Source organism: Corapipo altera, unplaced genomic scaffold (assembly GCF_003945725.1).
Source record: "Corapipo altera isolate COAL_440 unplaced genomic scaffold, ASM394572v1 1, whole genome shotgun sequence".
Classification (NCBI taxonomy): Eukaryota; Metazoa; Chordata; class Aves; order Passeriformes; family Pipridae; genus Corapipo; species Corapipo altera.
In genome coordinates, this window is record NW_020884873.1 from 1,992,484 (window position 1) to 2,008,338 (window position 15,855).

At 39.2% G+C, this 15,855-nt stretch overlaps 1 protein-coding gene across 1 annotated transcript in view; it reads left to right on the forward strand.

Moving 5' to 3' along the window:
* PIK3C2G (phosphatidylinositol-4-phosphate 3-kinase catalytic subunit type 2 gamma) overlaps positions 1-15,855 on the forward strand; it is a 195,393-nt gene that overhangs the window by 128,291 nt on the left and 51,247 nt on the right. The window contains exons 24-25 of the mRNA XM_027665212.1: positions 9,851-10,007; positions 14,613-14,722. Coding sequence (XP_027521013.1) covers positions 9,851-10,007; positions 14,613-14,722 — 267 coding nt within the window. The remainder of the gene's footprint in view (positions 1-9,850; positions 10,008-14,612; positions 14,723-15,855) is intronic.

Sequence of the window (15,855 nt, forward strand, 5' to 3'; positions counted from 1 at the left end):
TGCTGACTCTTGGGGGTTCATATAGTAGATACCCTACATAAACTTGTGAGGTTCTATAGGTGGCTTTAAATAATGAAAAGCTTCTGATGCAAATCCCTATACATGCAGCTGTTCTTTACACACATCACAGAAGCAAGCTTTTTTTTTTTTTTTAAGGAAAGAATGAAATCTATGCAAGTGAGTGAAGACTTATAGAAAAGGCATCCCTGTCTGAACTGTTTAAACCAATAATTTCTTACAGAATTTAGGAAGCTGCTTGCCACAGCTGTCCATTTTCTATTCTCAGGGAATGCTTTTTGCCATTATGAAACCCTAATTCCTCATAAAACCTCCTGAGGATAGGTCCTCTGCAGTGTTCTGCATAGGGAGTGTTTCTTCTGAAGCGCAAGGAGTGCTTTGGCAGCTGTCATGCACGGGCATGTTCTTTATATCAAATCCAATATGAGTCTTCAGAGAACCTTTTGAGGCTGGTCTGATTCATGCAGGCATGCTCACTTTTGCATTTCTGATGTATAACACCCCAACAAGGGATTCGTTAACTTTTCTAATTCCTACCCTCATCTTTAAATGATATCCAGTAAATCTACTCAGTTTTGATTGCAAGTCACAAATCAGTTCTTTCTGATTTCAGATGGAAGAGGAATCAGAAACTTGCTGTCTTTGCTACTTCCATGTACCTTCACGGTACAATACTTTAAATACTACTAATAACCTCTCTTTCCTTGCATCTAGGAGCTAATATTTCAGAAGTGTTGGAGGGAGACATATGATGTATCTAACCAATAGCATAATAACAGAGCTTGGCAGAAGAATTATTTCCAAAGTCCCAAAGGGATTTTTCCTACTGAACCATGAGATTTTATTATCTTTTTTCTTTTTTTTTTTTTAAATCATACTGGATAACACATTTTGTTAGTGGTAATAAAATGCTCCTTTCATTCTCTAATCCAACCTCCACTTTTGGTATATAATTTCATATAACTGTCTTATTCTTCAGCTATTGAGTATCCTGTGGCAATCATCTTAGACCCATTCCAATTTAAATAGGTACAGTATTATCCAGGTAATCATAGAAGACTAGGTCAGTCATCAAATGGTTTGGAAGAAAGTGTCTGGCTTATGGTTGTGCCTACCATGCTTTCTTTGGCTTTTATTTTCTTCTTTTCAGTTCTGACCAGTTCCTTTGGAACATTTCTTCTTGGTGAATTAAGCAGGAAGAGATTTATTTAAATCCTATGCTGACTGAACTAATCCAAACTTCTGCAGTCTCATCCTCCCCACTACCAGCCACTTCCAGCACTGTCATCTGTATTTTTTCAGTGACGTGTGGTGTGAAATTTGGTGGCAAGATATGAAGTAGTCCAGCTCATGGCACACTGTAAATTCACTGTCCATTCTGTTATTTAAATATCAAGTCATCCTGATTATAGGCAGCACTCACTGGCTGTTCTTTTCCCTGATCAAAATCACAGAGAGTCTCTTGTCTCTTTGCCAAACTAATCCTGGGTCTTGGCATGGTTTTCCCAGAAAATCTGTTAAGCTGGTTTCCTTTTACAAAGTTAATTACTAGAGGCAGCCTAACTATTCCACTGGGAAATTCCAGTTATTAAGGAAGTTTCAAAAATATGGGAAAATTATGTTTCCCACACTTTCTTCCTAAGTCAGTGTTTTCTTACACTGGAAAGTACCTAAGAAATTCTGAGCATATAGAAATGCCGAAGTGCCTCTTTTTATTTTAAAAGTAAAACATATCATTTTTAGTGTTAATAACCTAAAATTAGTGTTACTGTCTCACGGGAAATGTTTATTTGAAAAAAAAAAATTTTTTTCCAGGTATTTCTTTCTAAAACAGAAATGTTGGCACACAGACATGGAAAAAATAAGTTGTGCACGCATTTTTTGGCTATATTGCATCTACATTAGTAGCTGCTTTGACAGAGCTGTGTGTCTGAATGTGCTAAATATGACCGCTACGTTACATTTTTTTCACACTTGGACATACTTGTGAAGTGCAGGACATGTCTCCATCCGAGCAGGAAAGAATGAGCCCAGGGCTGCAGGTTGCAGTGGGTTCCTTCATGCAAGTCCATCAGTGCAAGTCCCAGATCCCTGAGGTGGTTTTGATGGTAGACAGCTCCTAGGCACAAGCTGTTGTCAGGGTGTTCTGTTTGTGTTGCCTGCTGCTTGGAGCACAGTCTAATCTCCACGCTTGGTTGCCTGTGGCTGTGTCCTTCTTAAGGTTCGTGCCTTTCTGATTGCAGGTCGTGTGATTGTGCCCCTGGAGGGGGGGCACAATCACAGGTTGAGGAGGTGTGAGGGTGGGCCACCTGGAGCAGGAAAACTGATTGACAGTCAGTGAGTTTACCTCAGCTCTTTCAAGTAATCCAGTCAAAGAGGATTTTGCCAGTATTTCTACCTGAAGCCTATCACTCTCTACAACTACCTGAAAGGAGGTTGTAGCCAGGTGAGGGTTGGTCTCTTTTCCCAGGTAACCATCAGCAAGACAAGAGGGCATGGTCTCAAGCTGTGCCAGGGGAGGTTTAGGTTAGATATTAGAAAGAATTTCTTTTCAGAGAGGGTAATCAGGCATTGGAATGGGCTGCCCAGGAAAGTGGTGGATTCTCCATCCCTGGAGGTTTTTAAGATGGGACTGGATGTGGCATCAGTGCCATGGTCTGGTAACCACGGCAGTGTTGGATCAAGGGTTGGACTTGATGATCTCGGAGGTCCCTTCCAACCCAGCTGATTCTATGATTCTATGATTGCTGTCTTGCTTTTTATGAGTTTGGGTGGCTGGTAGATTGGGAGGGACAAGAGGTTGAGAAATAGTTAACAAGAGCATGAATGTAGTTACTTTTTTCTTTAATTGCTCCAAGGCATCTGAAAACTGAATTTCTAGCTAGAGAGAGTGGGAGTGGCAGAATTCATTTAAAGCTACCTTTTCCCAGGTTCAGCAAATTCATAGGCTATTTACCACTATGGGTCTAGTAATGTGGGGGGAATTCAGAACAGCTTTACAAAGAGGTGAGTTTATAAACCATCTCCCTCAGAACATGGTAGAACTTTTATCTCATCTGCTTGACAATCAGGTCACTGAAAAATGAGTTTAAAGTAAAAGGATAGAGTGTGGCCTCTTGTTAGGTCAACCTTTCCTCATCTATGTGGTCAAGAAGAAAACTGGCCTCTGACTTCAGTAATGGCCTAAAATTTTACTCAGCTCATAAGAAAGAGCAATATCTTGGGATACTTTGAAGCAATTTTGAAATTAGACTGAAGTGGAAGAAAGCAGATTTCAGTCAAATGACTCAGTTTCTGTAGTCATTACATAGGTGAGGGTTTGTTAGAGGTGAAGGTAAAAAAAAATTTCAGTCTTGACAATTGAAAATGATTAAATAGAGGTGATGAATCCATTGTTTGCATGTCCTGCCTTTTGTTTCAAGAGGAGCTTTAGTTCTATTTGAGTCTACCAACGTGTCAAACATTCTTAATGGACAGGTGTGTGTGATGAGATGCCCACAATTATCTACATATCACCAAAGCTCATATGCTTGCCAATCATTTATATTGAATTACAAATGCTTCACTCAGATACATTCTAAGTCGTGCTGTTTAAAGTTAATTATTTGGTTTGGGTCTGTGAGGTTTGTCAATCAGGCCTTTGCATTTTTTCACCAATACCGCGAAGTCACAAAGCAGCTTTTAATCCACTCTGCAATAATAACACTTTGTAAGTTATTTGACCATCTGTTTCACTGGTCGAATATATTTGCAGTTAAAATGTAACTAAAATGCACTTCCATAAGCAGAAGCAGGAATTGTTTAGTTGATGCTGTAATGGGGTCTGGTTTTGGTGGTAGGCACCTCCCTATTTCATTTGACAGCATGAACTTCTTTGCAGATTTAAAAGCCACTGAATCAGACAATGACAGGAGTGTGGACTGATTATAACCCCAGACTCCAAAACAGATTAAGTAAATGATCTGCAGTGGTCTCAATTCTGATCTTTCAAAGTGAGCTTTACTGATATGAAAGAGAAGCCAGTCCCACAGAATGAGTTAACGTTTTTGCTTATTTGTTTTTTTTGTCTTTATGTTGGAGGAGCTGTTGTGAAGGTTTTCTGAAGATAAGATGATCTGGCCCTTCCCATTGAGAGGTGTAAAACTGTTTTGCCAGCACTGCAAAGAGAGAGCTATTGCTCCTGGGTAAACAAGCCCACCTTCCTCAGCCTCTCCTCGCAGTCACGTACCACCAACATCACTTTTACTGAATTACTCCAATTTAGCAACATCTTGCTTGTTCTGGCAGGGTATGACTGCCAAGTACTAAGTAGAAGATCTTTCAGTAATAAGTAGAACCTTTTTTCTGTTTAGCATCTTTCAGTCTTTTCATTTGTAACCACTATGATGGGATGGAGAATGTATTCGTTCATTTTTTTAGTAGAAGTCTATTGTAAAAGGTTTAGACTGTGACAAAAGTTTGGATTAGCAGAGTTTTAGAAGGGGATCTGGGAGTTATATTATGGTCAAGTTGAATATGAGTTGATAAAATACTGAATTGGAAAGCTTGAAATGTGAAGTAATCCTTTTGCTTCATGTAACACTGGGAAAACTTCACATTCAGCTGGAGTATTTTTAACATTTTACTTTTAGATAGATGCGGATAAGGAATCCAGAAGAATTACAAGGAGTCCAGAGAAAAGCAATTAAAATTATCAGGCATCTGAAAAACAAGGCTTGAGAGAAAAGGATGAAACAATTGTCTACAGAAGATTGAGAAAGACAGTAACAGTCTGAAAATACATTAGAAGCTGCTGTAAAGGAGACAGGATCTTCATGTTCCCTTAGGAAAGAACAAGAATTAATAGGATGAAAGCATAGCAAGGGTTAGATTAGGCATTAAGGGAAAAAACACTGTGAGGGAACACACTAGAACAGAAATTTGATAGGGAGGTTTAAGAAGAATTCAGTCAATAAAAATCTGTGAGAATAGGCTAAATAAGCATCTCAGAAGCATGTTTATAGTTGATCTTGTGCTGATAAGAAGAAAAATTGAGTATCTCTTGTGGTCCAGGCATATTTCTTTATGAATCTTTATGTACTTGCTGGAGATGAACCGTGTTGTGCAGTTGTTCCCTGTTTCATTCTTCAATATATAAAAGGAATACCATTGCCTATGCTTTTTTCTGTTTCTACAAATATATGTGATTGCTATGATTAAATATTGTCATTTGGCTTAGAGAAATAAGCACTCGTGCATTTATTTTGTGCGAGTGCATTCTTCAATAAGCTTTTGGCTTTTGCTGCAAAGGATGTCAGCAGTCAAGTACTTCCTAAAATCTTTTCCTCTTTTATTGGATACATCTAAATTCCACATAGTCATGCCGAATACTATCAGTCACTCTTGACTCAGCCAAAATGGTTTTAAAGCAGTCAGGGAATATCTGGGGGCGTGTGCTGCCGAGCAGCTGGTTTTAAATTGCACAGAGTTCTGTCTGGTTTCTCACGCACTGTCCAGATGACAGCTTGGCCTACAACTGTTTTGATCTCGTTGTATTAATGTGTGTGACTTGCACTTTTCCATAAGTGCACCACTGGGAAGTTTAGATTGGATCAGAGTAAAGGTCATTTGTTGTTGATTATCTTACCTGCTTTTAATATAAAGGGAAGTGGTGTGTCGTTCTCAAATGTTCTGTACTGTGAGATTCACAGTAGGAAAAACTAAAACCATTGTTGACCTTACAAGCTTTGTTAATCAGTTTACATCTAGTGCTTCATAACAAATCCTGATGATCTTACTGGTTTTCTAGGAATGCAGCATATTTCTAACCTACAGTTAAGTCCCAGTAGATGTTCCCATCACCCCAGACCAAGTTTATTTTTGCGTGATGATCTCTTCATTTGCTTGAGGTTTCCTTTCTTCCTTCCCTCTCATGACATATCATCCAAACATTTGTAATCTCCAGAGGAACTGTAAAACACATTCCCATGAAAATCTTAAATCTCTAAAGGCAGTACATGAGAAAAAAAAAAAAAAAAAAGAATAAAACCACCATAAACCCAGCCTTGCTTCTCACTGAATGGCTTGAGTAAGCTCTTTTGTCACAGCCATAGTAAAGTATAAGTCTTTAAAGTCCAGGACTGCAATCAGACTCTGTCATAAACAGGAATATTGCCTTTTTGACTGATTTCTATTATAAAACCAAAGGGTTCATTAATCTTATCTGGGGCTTTAGTGGGGAGGAAAAAAAAAAGAAGGAAAGAAAGGAAAGAAAAGAGTAGTTGAGTAAGGTAGGTTTAATGATTTTGGGAGGTTTATTGGCTGTACATCTTTGGTCTTTGGTCTGTCTCAAGCCTAGTTCTCTCAATGAGGCTTTTCTTCTCTAGAAATAATGGTATCCAACATTACAATTACACAGTAGAGGTCATTCAACAATGCTTCAATTCCATATTTCTTTGGCACACCATAAAGAAAAGAAAAAAGGCTTTTGGTCTACAGAGATATAGTAAAAGGCTTTTACTTGAAAATACTTCATCATACCAGTTTTGTTAAACTGATGTCAGTCATTTCTTTAATTTGATGGAGGCAGCAATTTGTAATCCATACAGATTTTAGGCCAAGGGGCTCTTGTCCCATTGGCTGTTACACAGACATTGGTCATTGAACATCCTATGCATGTAAAGTATTACAGGCCTTTACTGTGATCTTGAGGGTCTGTTTTAGGGTAAGAGATATCTAATGTTTATGTCTTGTAGATAACTTCACATGAGCAAGCTGTGTAATAGATTTAGGTGCAAATGAATATTATTATTACCAGGCCTTTGGATGCATTGCTTATCTTCTGAATAAATGCCACCATGTGTTATGGTCTTGGCTCTGTGCCACAAAGAAAGCTGTCAGTGAGAGATGTACTGGTTTGAATATGGAAATACAGGCTGTGCACCAGGGTGAGGTTCATTTGCACATGTGTGAGGGGTGTGGTACATTGACAACAGCAGGGCATGTATTGCTTTTTTTCCTCATGCAGGCTAAAACAACCTCTGTTGTTTCCTGATGTAAATTTTCCCATGTATGGTGGACAGTGACTGGACTTGGCTATTTGTAATTTTGCTGGAGCAATTAATAGGCTATAAACATGGGTTTTTTTATTTTCCGAAGTGGTTTATTAAAGCAGTAAGGAATATTTTGCATCTATACACAGACACTGTGCCTGTCAACTGGTTTTTCAGAATCCTTTATGTACTCTTCAGTGATTAAGCGTCTCCTCCCACTCAAACTTTGTTTTTTAATACTATCGTGAGAAATTACTGTAATTTTCCTTCTAGTGGGTCTTGCCTTCTGTATTCTAAGTTGGTTTTATGTGTTGGTTTTTTTTAAGTTTAGATTGCAAAGAGTTCCCTTTATGACCAGCCAGTTTATTTAGACACACACAGGACTGAAGCTTCAGCACCTGACTAGTGCAGGGGTTACCTCATGGGGGAGGCTCTGATATCACAAGGCCTTAAGCAAAACCAGGGAAATCAGATTTCTACATCATATTTTGAGGTTAACAAGGGAAAACAGGCCTACCACCTTAGAGGACAGTGATAAATGATACTGAGAAATTTAAGAACCTTGTAAAACTGCTTTACATCATTTTACAAGCCAAATTAATCTACAAATAAAATGTAAATACCAAAATATCAGTTGTGTGTTCAAATGGATCCTTTTGCAACAACAGTAAGAGAATTGACTAATGTTACAGTGATTACATTATGTGGAAGCTGGACCACAGCCCAGCCCAACAATGTTAAACACCATATTTCTTCCAGTAAAGTAATTTCTGATTGCAGTATCTGTTTTCATCTCAAGTAGCTCTGTGTGGGAGACTTGGCCTAGCTCTGAAAGGGCTGTGTTTTCATGGTGTGATTGTGTCTCTTGATGCAGTTGGACATCAGAAATCAAATATGAATTTTGAAAGAAATGCATAGTATTTAGAGCAGTAGTTTTGACTTTGGAACACTTTAGCCCAAGAACAAATTTGAGGTTTAGACATTCTTGAGGTGATAAAATGCTTTCAAATTAGGATTTAGATTGTACTTCTGTCCATAGATAAATCAAGATGTTAACATTGCTAATTTTCTGGATCTGTCTCTCTTTCCTGTGGGCTTCAGCAGATTGACTTCTGTGACTCTTACTGTAATAATTTATTTAATACTTAATGTCTACTTTAAGTACTACTGATAAACAAAAGATGAGCTAGAAGATGGATGAATGAGTAAAAGAAGGTTCTGGGAAAATCTCTCTCTTGGAAATCAGTAATAGACACAGGTTTGCAATTCTCTGAGAGCTACAGCACAAAACTACACAATAATCATGTAACAGTCGTGCTATAATATAGCCCCCATACTATGAACTCCTATCTTGCATCATTGTGGTGGTGCTTTTTTTAAGTGACCTTAAAACACTCATTTCACAACAATCATACAGAAAAATGTGGAAGAAAACAATCACTATTGTGGGCTTTCACCATGCCTAGTACTACCTAGCTGAAATTGAATAATATATTTTTAAACAAACAAACAAACAAACAAACAAAACAAAAAAAAAAAAAAAAAAAAAAAACACAAAAAAACCCACCTTAATGGCCTGGACTGCTTTGAAGGTGAATGACAGCCATGGGAGGTCTGGATTTAGAGTTAGCTGCCATGTACACCGGGAAGAATTTCCAGTCATAAGATGGGAAGGCCTCAAGCATTTCTTATGACTAAAACCTCCAGCTGCAGCCTAGAATCTCACGATAACTTGTTTTTCTTTCTACAATAATAAAAGTCAAGCATCTTTATGGGAAAATTAGGAAAACTCTGAGGAAAACTAAAACTGTTATTTATGAATGCATCAGGAAGCAGAGTGTGTTCAGACTCGGCCCGTGTTTGAGGTTTTAGCAATAAATAGACATCCTTAAATTTGCTTCTGCATTCACACTTCACAAGAATATTTAGTTTATTCAAGTCCATTTTGAATTAAGGGTTAACACACGTATATTGCCTTGGAATGGAGCCCTCTAATTTGTTTACATGCCCCTGTGTACACAGCTGTGGTGAGTAAATCACTGGAGTCCTTTTTTCTGTGTGAGGATGCACTTTATCAGGCCTTTCTGAAACTATGGAATGATAGGATTGTTAGCAGAAGCCTGGCTAATCTGTTTTCTTCTGCAATAGCATGCCATAGCCACAAACCATGCCAGTGATAAGAAAAAAGGCAAGCCATGTTGTAGGATTCTGCATCTTATTTACTCTAGGGTGAATACAGAGTAAACGTACAGACAACCAAACAGTGGTTTTATATTCTGTTTCAACTTGAGTCAGAAATATCTCTTCAGAATGGTGTATATTTAATGATAGCACCATACCTGTTGGGTTTTTGTTGTTGTTGGATTGTGGAGGTGTAGGGTTTTTTCTTAAATTCCCTTCTTGCCTAGTAGGGAGTTGATATTTATAACCCATCCTCTTTGAGAACAACTTTTAAATATTTCAATACCAGGAGAGAATTTGCTTCCAGATTCACTTTCAGGCTAGAGTCAAGAAATTAAAGCAATGAGAGTTTAAAAAGAAAGGCAAAGAGCCAGAAGAGAACACCTGTTCAGTTGTTGGATTTCTCAGGAGGAAGCTCTTGCTCTAAAACCTGTCTCTGCCCCAATTAGTCAGTGACACCAGACAGCAATAGAGATTTCCAAACCGAGGACGGGAGAGATGAAATAATGAGGAAGGTAATACTGGGAAAACGAATGTGAATAATGAGTTACAAATATTAACTGTCGTGCATGATTAGCTGTTTTCGGTGAAATTTCTCATGTAACTGTTCTCTTTTCAAGGGACAGAGCTCCCTTCATCTTCACATCAGAGATGGAGTATTTCATCACGGAGGGCGGAAAAAACCCACAGCATTTTCAAGAGTTTGTGGAGCTTTGTTGTCGAGCTTACAACATAGTCAGGAAACACAGCCAGTTACTCTTGAACCTGCTGGAGATGGTAAGAAGCTCGAGGATGAAACCAAAAATCAATTTCCTCTGGTGTTTTCTTCTCTTTTACCATTTCACCGCTCCCTCCAGTAGCACTGTGATTTGAAGAGGTATCAGCTGCACTGCTGGAAATGTTAGTGCTGCACTTCCTGTGCAAAGAAACTATCCGGTTTCAGTACTAATTTCTGAGAAAGGAAAAGCTAAGCTTCTTGGTGCTTTTCCTATTTTTAGTGCGTTATTTTTTGCAGAATAGCAGAAAACTGCAAACAAAGCTGGGTAGAAAAAGTTTCACGTTCAGGAATTTCACTTAGCCCTTTTTCTAGGTCTTCAAAAATTCATTTACCATTCCTGTTTGTGGTTACAAGGCAAAGTAAGCTAAATATCTCACAGAGTGGGTGATTTGACAGTACATAGCAGCACTGCAGCTACAGTGATGCCATTAGAATGGGTTTTTCACATTTTTTAGAATCACAGAACCATTTCCACAGTCTCTTCTTAGGATGGCAGACACAGGAAAGAAGGAGCACCCATACTGACACAGGTTTAAAAATTCTTTTTATGGGATTTTGAGACCACTAGGGGTTTTTATGCTTAAGTGTTCCCACTGATTCATGTACTATGGCAGATTCCATAACTGCTTTATGCCTCTATTTACTTGTGTGTGAAAGGTTAATGATTTGCCCCTACAGAGAACAATGAGAATATTAAATTAACTAATATTTGCTAAGATGCTTGGCTAAGATATTAATCCAAAACATATGTCCAGGGCCCCATGACAGAGGGGACTGGTCTGTGCATGAAAAAGTCTACATGACCTTATAAACAGAACTCCTGCTGAGATTGGGGTACAGCCAAAAAGTTGCTCTATAAACACAACTTTATTGTCTCCAACTTGTGCTGTGGGGGAGGGGGGGAGAAAGGATAAGAATCTCTCATCTTGCCTCTCCCATCTTGTATTTCCCATGTAGTGACACAGTTAGGGATTTCCCAGTACGGAGCAGGAAGGATTGTTCCAGATCTCTTAACGTTGCTGCTAAGTAGTCACAGAGGTGCAGCAAAACTGCATTCCCATCATAAAGCACAGTTTTACCCTAGAAGCCATGCAGAGTGCAGTTGTAGGAGATAGTGTCCAAGAGCCTGTGGAAAAGTCAGGAGGGAAACACCCTTGCTCTCTCATCCACAGCAGTAATCCCTGCATTTCTGAACGCTGCTGAAAACTGCATGCTGCAAATATAGCTACGTCTTCTGCCCACCTCCTTGTCCCCAGTGCAGTGCCTTTTTCTGCAGGCAGCAGAGATAATGATGTTAGATTACTCTGGGATAATAGAGAGAGCGTGTTAGGAAAATGTTCCCAGCAGGGGCTCTGAAGTAACTAGCTATCCCTGCCTGGATCTAGCTACAGGTTTGTCTGTATTCAGGATGTGCTGCATCTTTTGTTTCTGCTGATCTTATAGCAGAGGTAATAGTGCTGAGCTGAAAGTCAGCATCCAGACATGTTTTGATATTTGTCAATGGGCTGCAGCTCAGTCAATTGTATTGCATTTCATAATTGAAAAATTAAACTGGCAGCGCACTCACGCCCCATCGATGAGCACTTCATGTCAGAAGGAATTAAACAAACAAGACAAGGTTGCAAAGGCCTTTTTTTTGCCAGTAATGTTTGGAAGGGTGAGTCTGGTTCTGCGCTCGAAATGGGGTGTTGGTCAGAAACTGTAAATATCATAATGTTTAATTTCCATGGGCCATTTCTAGAAAAAATAAATAGACTGTGAAGTTCCACTTGGAATTCATTTCCATTCCCAGAAATTCAGATGTTATCATGAAGAGATAAGATTAACTAACCAGTGCTCATTTGTATCAATGACAGTCTAAGATTTCTCTCAGTTTGGAAATATACATCATTAATCTTTCGTTCTCGTCCCACATTCTGTTTTCGGAGATGCTATTTATAAAACATGGTTAAAAAACTTAACAATAAGACTATTTCTATAAAGTAGAATAGTAGAGTAAACAGAAGTAATAAACTGTGCTCTGGATCATCAGCAACAATTAGTGGTTGCTAGCAAATATAATTATCAACAAATTGAGGGTTTTTTTGGCCCAGTTTGGGAATTAATTCTATTTCTTGTTGGTAAGCAGCATGTTTCTAAAGCTGCACTGACATTTTGCTACTGGGAGTAAGAAATAATCCATGAAGTTTCCACCACTTTCAAAAGCAGCAACATCTGTGGGAGACCCAAGAGTCTACTGGCAGAGTTCAGCAGCATAAATGCCTGTAGTTCATCAGCCTCGCTCTCATTAAAGATTTGATGTGAACTATTATAAAGAGGATGATTGCAGGACACAAACACCTTTTGACTAGTTTAAAGAAATGCAAACTCCGTTACTGTTGTAAAGATTTTTCAGATAGAAAATTATTAAAACTGGCTTAGATGTGACACTAGAGAGCAAGTAATTGATCCACTGTGACAAGAAGCAGGTCAACTTAATTGTATGAAACAGGAGAGAGCACCTACATAGAGCAAACCTAAAACTCAAGAATCTTGTGTCCCCGTACAAGTCATTTCACCCTTCTAAACTCACAAACACCATTTGAGAAAAGAGGATCGGGAAACACACTCATTTTGGAGGCCCAGCCAATGAAAATGTGAGGAGTATTCCTTTTCCATGGATGGTGGGCTGAGCATCACACTCTAGCCCTGAATCCAGGCCCAAGGAGAGTGTAGGTAGCTCCACTCAGTGAGTCAGAAGGCCTGGGATAAACAAGGCTGGTAGGTCAAACCATATGTGTGGGCAAACGAAGGTAGCAATGCAGGCACTTGAACTTAGGCATCTAAGTGACATTTGAGTTTGCCTTGTGAGACCTGGAGTTGATTTTCAAACAGTTGTTCTGTGTCTTGTCCAACTACCATCCAGTATCATCAGCCACAGTATTGAGAAGCCTCCTCCATCAGAGGACTAGAAACACAAAAAATATGCTGTACGGAGAAAAAGGGATGAAGGAATATAATAAGTCTCTAGGACCCCCTTGCAGCCAGCAAAGCACTGTGTAGGTACTGCCCAGCTAGAGGATGTGTTTTTTTTCACTTAAGCAAATGTCTTTCCACCCTTGACAGTGCAGAGAACCTAAAAAAAAAAATCCTGATTTTCTGTTACATTACAGGTCGTTCAGATTATGTTTATATCTGGTATCATCCCCCTTTCTAATGAAGGGTAAAGAAGCCTAATTTTTTTTTCCTTTAAATCTAAAGGGGTCAGGAGTTGTTATCTTTTATAAATTGGTTGAATGTATATCGATAAATAGCAGTGTGTGTCCTCCATGCTGAATATTGTTATTGCTCCTGCTGTCAACTCAAATTCACCTCATGGAGCTTTCTGCCTCTCTGTTCCTTGCTAGGCAAAACTCTGCGAAAACAGCAATCTAACTATCCAGTGGTAGTATAGATTGGGGCTGATACGAAACAAGATTTTCCTCATAATGCCAAAAAGAAAATACACAAAATATTGAAACCTGACTTAAAAATACTGAGAAGGTTTGAAGGAATAAAGAAAATACATGCCCCATCTCCTTTCCCCTTACACTATTCATCTCTCAACCAAACCCTAAAATAAAATCAGTGCTCCCTTTTTTCTTTGTTGTTACATGAAAAACTCAGTGGGACTTTCTCTCTGAGCTAGACATAAATATCAATGACGAATGCACAGCAGTGACTGCAAATTCAGATACATTTCCTTCTGAGCAGTGTGAAGGACTGATTCTTTTTTTCCATTAAACAAAAAAAGCATCCCTCTCAACTTGCTGTGATTGTCAAGTAAAATCATTAGGTTTTGAAATGAGTAAAATATTTTGTTGTTGTTGACATTTTCAAATACCTGGAGAGAGCTGAATGGCCAATTGTGTACATTCTATTGTCTACCCTGCTCATGTTGTTACTTTGCAAGGGGAATATTTGCATTGTGTTTTGAACCTAATTTAGTCAACTAACTAGAGTAGTTCTGTTCCTCATGGATGGAGAATGATGCTGTCTCCAGAGGGCAGTTCTCACTGCCCACCTCAGGGCTCCTGCTATGAATCAATATCTAAAGAAGCTTTTCTCCTCCACTGACTGTAAAGGGAGTGAATCTATGATCCCCTTGCAGGAGGAGTCCAGAGCAGTGATGGTGGAAGGAGGAGTTACAAATGAGAAGGTGATGTTGCACTAAATTGAATTAGGACAAAGACAACACTGTGAGCATAACAGAAATGTGGTTACTATTGTTCAGGTGGCTGGATTTGGTCACCTCCCCTTTATCACTGTTAGAAGGCTATGAAGGAGGCTGAGCAATTAACACCTTGAGGTTATGGTACCTGAAGAGAAGATAAATAACTGAAATGGATCATGGATTCTGACCCATGCCTCTCTCTGGTCCCTCAGTGTGAAGGTTTACAGTGCAGTATATTCACTTCAGTATTCCAGGCATTGCTGTAGCATCAGGAACACTTTTCAGATGAGCAAAACTTTATGTTTTCCAAGAAGAACTTTTGGTGTAAAACCTTTTCTCCTCAGCCCCATTTCACTTAAATTTCTTTTCAGCAGAACAGTGGACTAATGATCTAATATTTCTTTACTTTAAGATGCTGCATGCAGGATTGCCTGAGCTAAACAGCATCCAGGATCTGAAATATGTGTATGACAACCTCCGTCCTCAGGACTCAGATCTCCAGGCTACAAGCTACTTTACAAGGTAAAACCAAAATATAATCTAGTAACCTTATCTTCTTCAGACATGAAGCAGTTTTTCTGTTATGTTAAGAGGTTGTAATCAGGGAAATTACACAAAAGGATAATTGGTCTTCACATGTTTACTTTTAAAAGGTCCATTCCTTATGCATGTTATAACTGATTTCCTCAAATTTCTGGAAGAAACAGTTGTTCATTTGTTTACACTTGTATCAAGTCACTTAGTCAGCACCTAGAGATTTCTTAGGCTTTCATGGTGAAACCATCCTGGTTTCTCTCTGCTTTTAAATGCAGCAATTATATGCAAATGGATTTGAACTGCATAAAGAGGTTCAACTTGTTAATGGACTGTGTGAGAGTCTTCAGTTTCTGCATTTTACTCCCTTTTCTCTTCTTTTGTCCTTCTATGTTGCTTCAGGCAAGTTACTTTCTCTCTGCTAGTCACAGTTTCTCCATCTGCAAAACAGTACTGGTTCTTCCTTTCAAACATTCAGCAGATCAGTCACAGAAAAGCATTGTATGTGAATATAGATACATTTGAAGCTTGATTTGTGTTAGGATAAAGAAACCTTTCCCTTGTTTGTGATAATAACTGTGGACTATTGATGAGCTGCAGGTGATGTGCATAAAGTCAGTTTAAAGGCCTCAGTCCTGATCTCTCAGGTCAGACCTCTGCATTCCGTATAATTCCAGCTGTTGATGTGATGATGCCGTAGATGGAAGCAGTGGAGACTGTCTGGATTTGAAAACTCTCTTTCCTGTTCTAGGCAAAGTATGAGAGAAAACCTCCCAGTCAGAGCCTGCCCTGAGCAGCACCATCATTCCCCAGTCTATGAATTTACACTCCCTGGACACCCCGTACACATGCAAAACAAGCCTCTGGTGCCTCCCCTGGTGCAAGTGCAGGACACGTACCCAGTTCACAGCACTGGACTCTGAATGAAGGGCTCTTTTAAAATTCCAAGCCCCAAAGGACATTCCCATAAGGCAGCACAGTTCTCTGCAGGGTGCAGACTGCCTTGAGGCAGGAGCAATCCCCCTGCCCTTCAGTACAGCCAGAGGGAACAGTGCAAGAGATAAAAGAGATGAAAGCTTCAGCTGGAACAGCTGGACCAGTCTCATTACTGTTACAGGGAC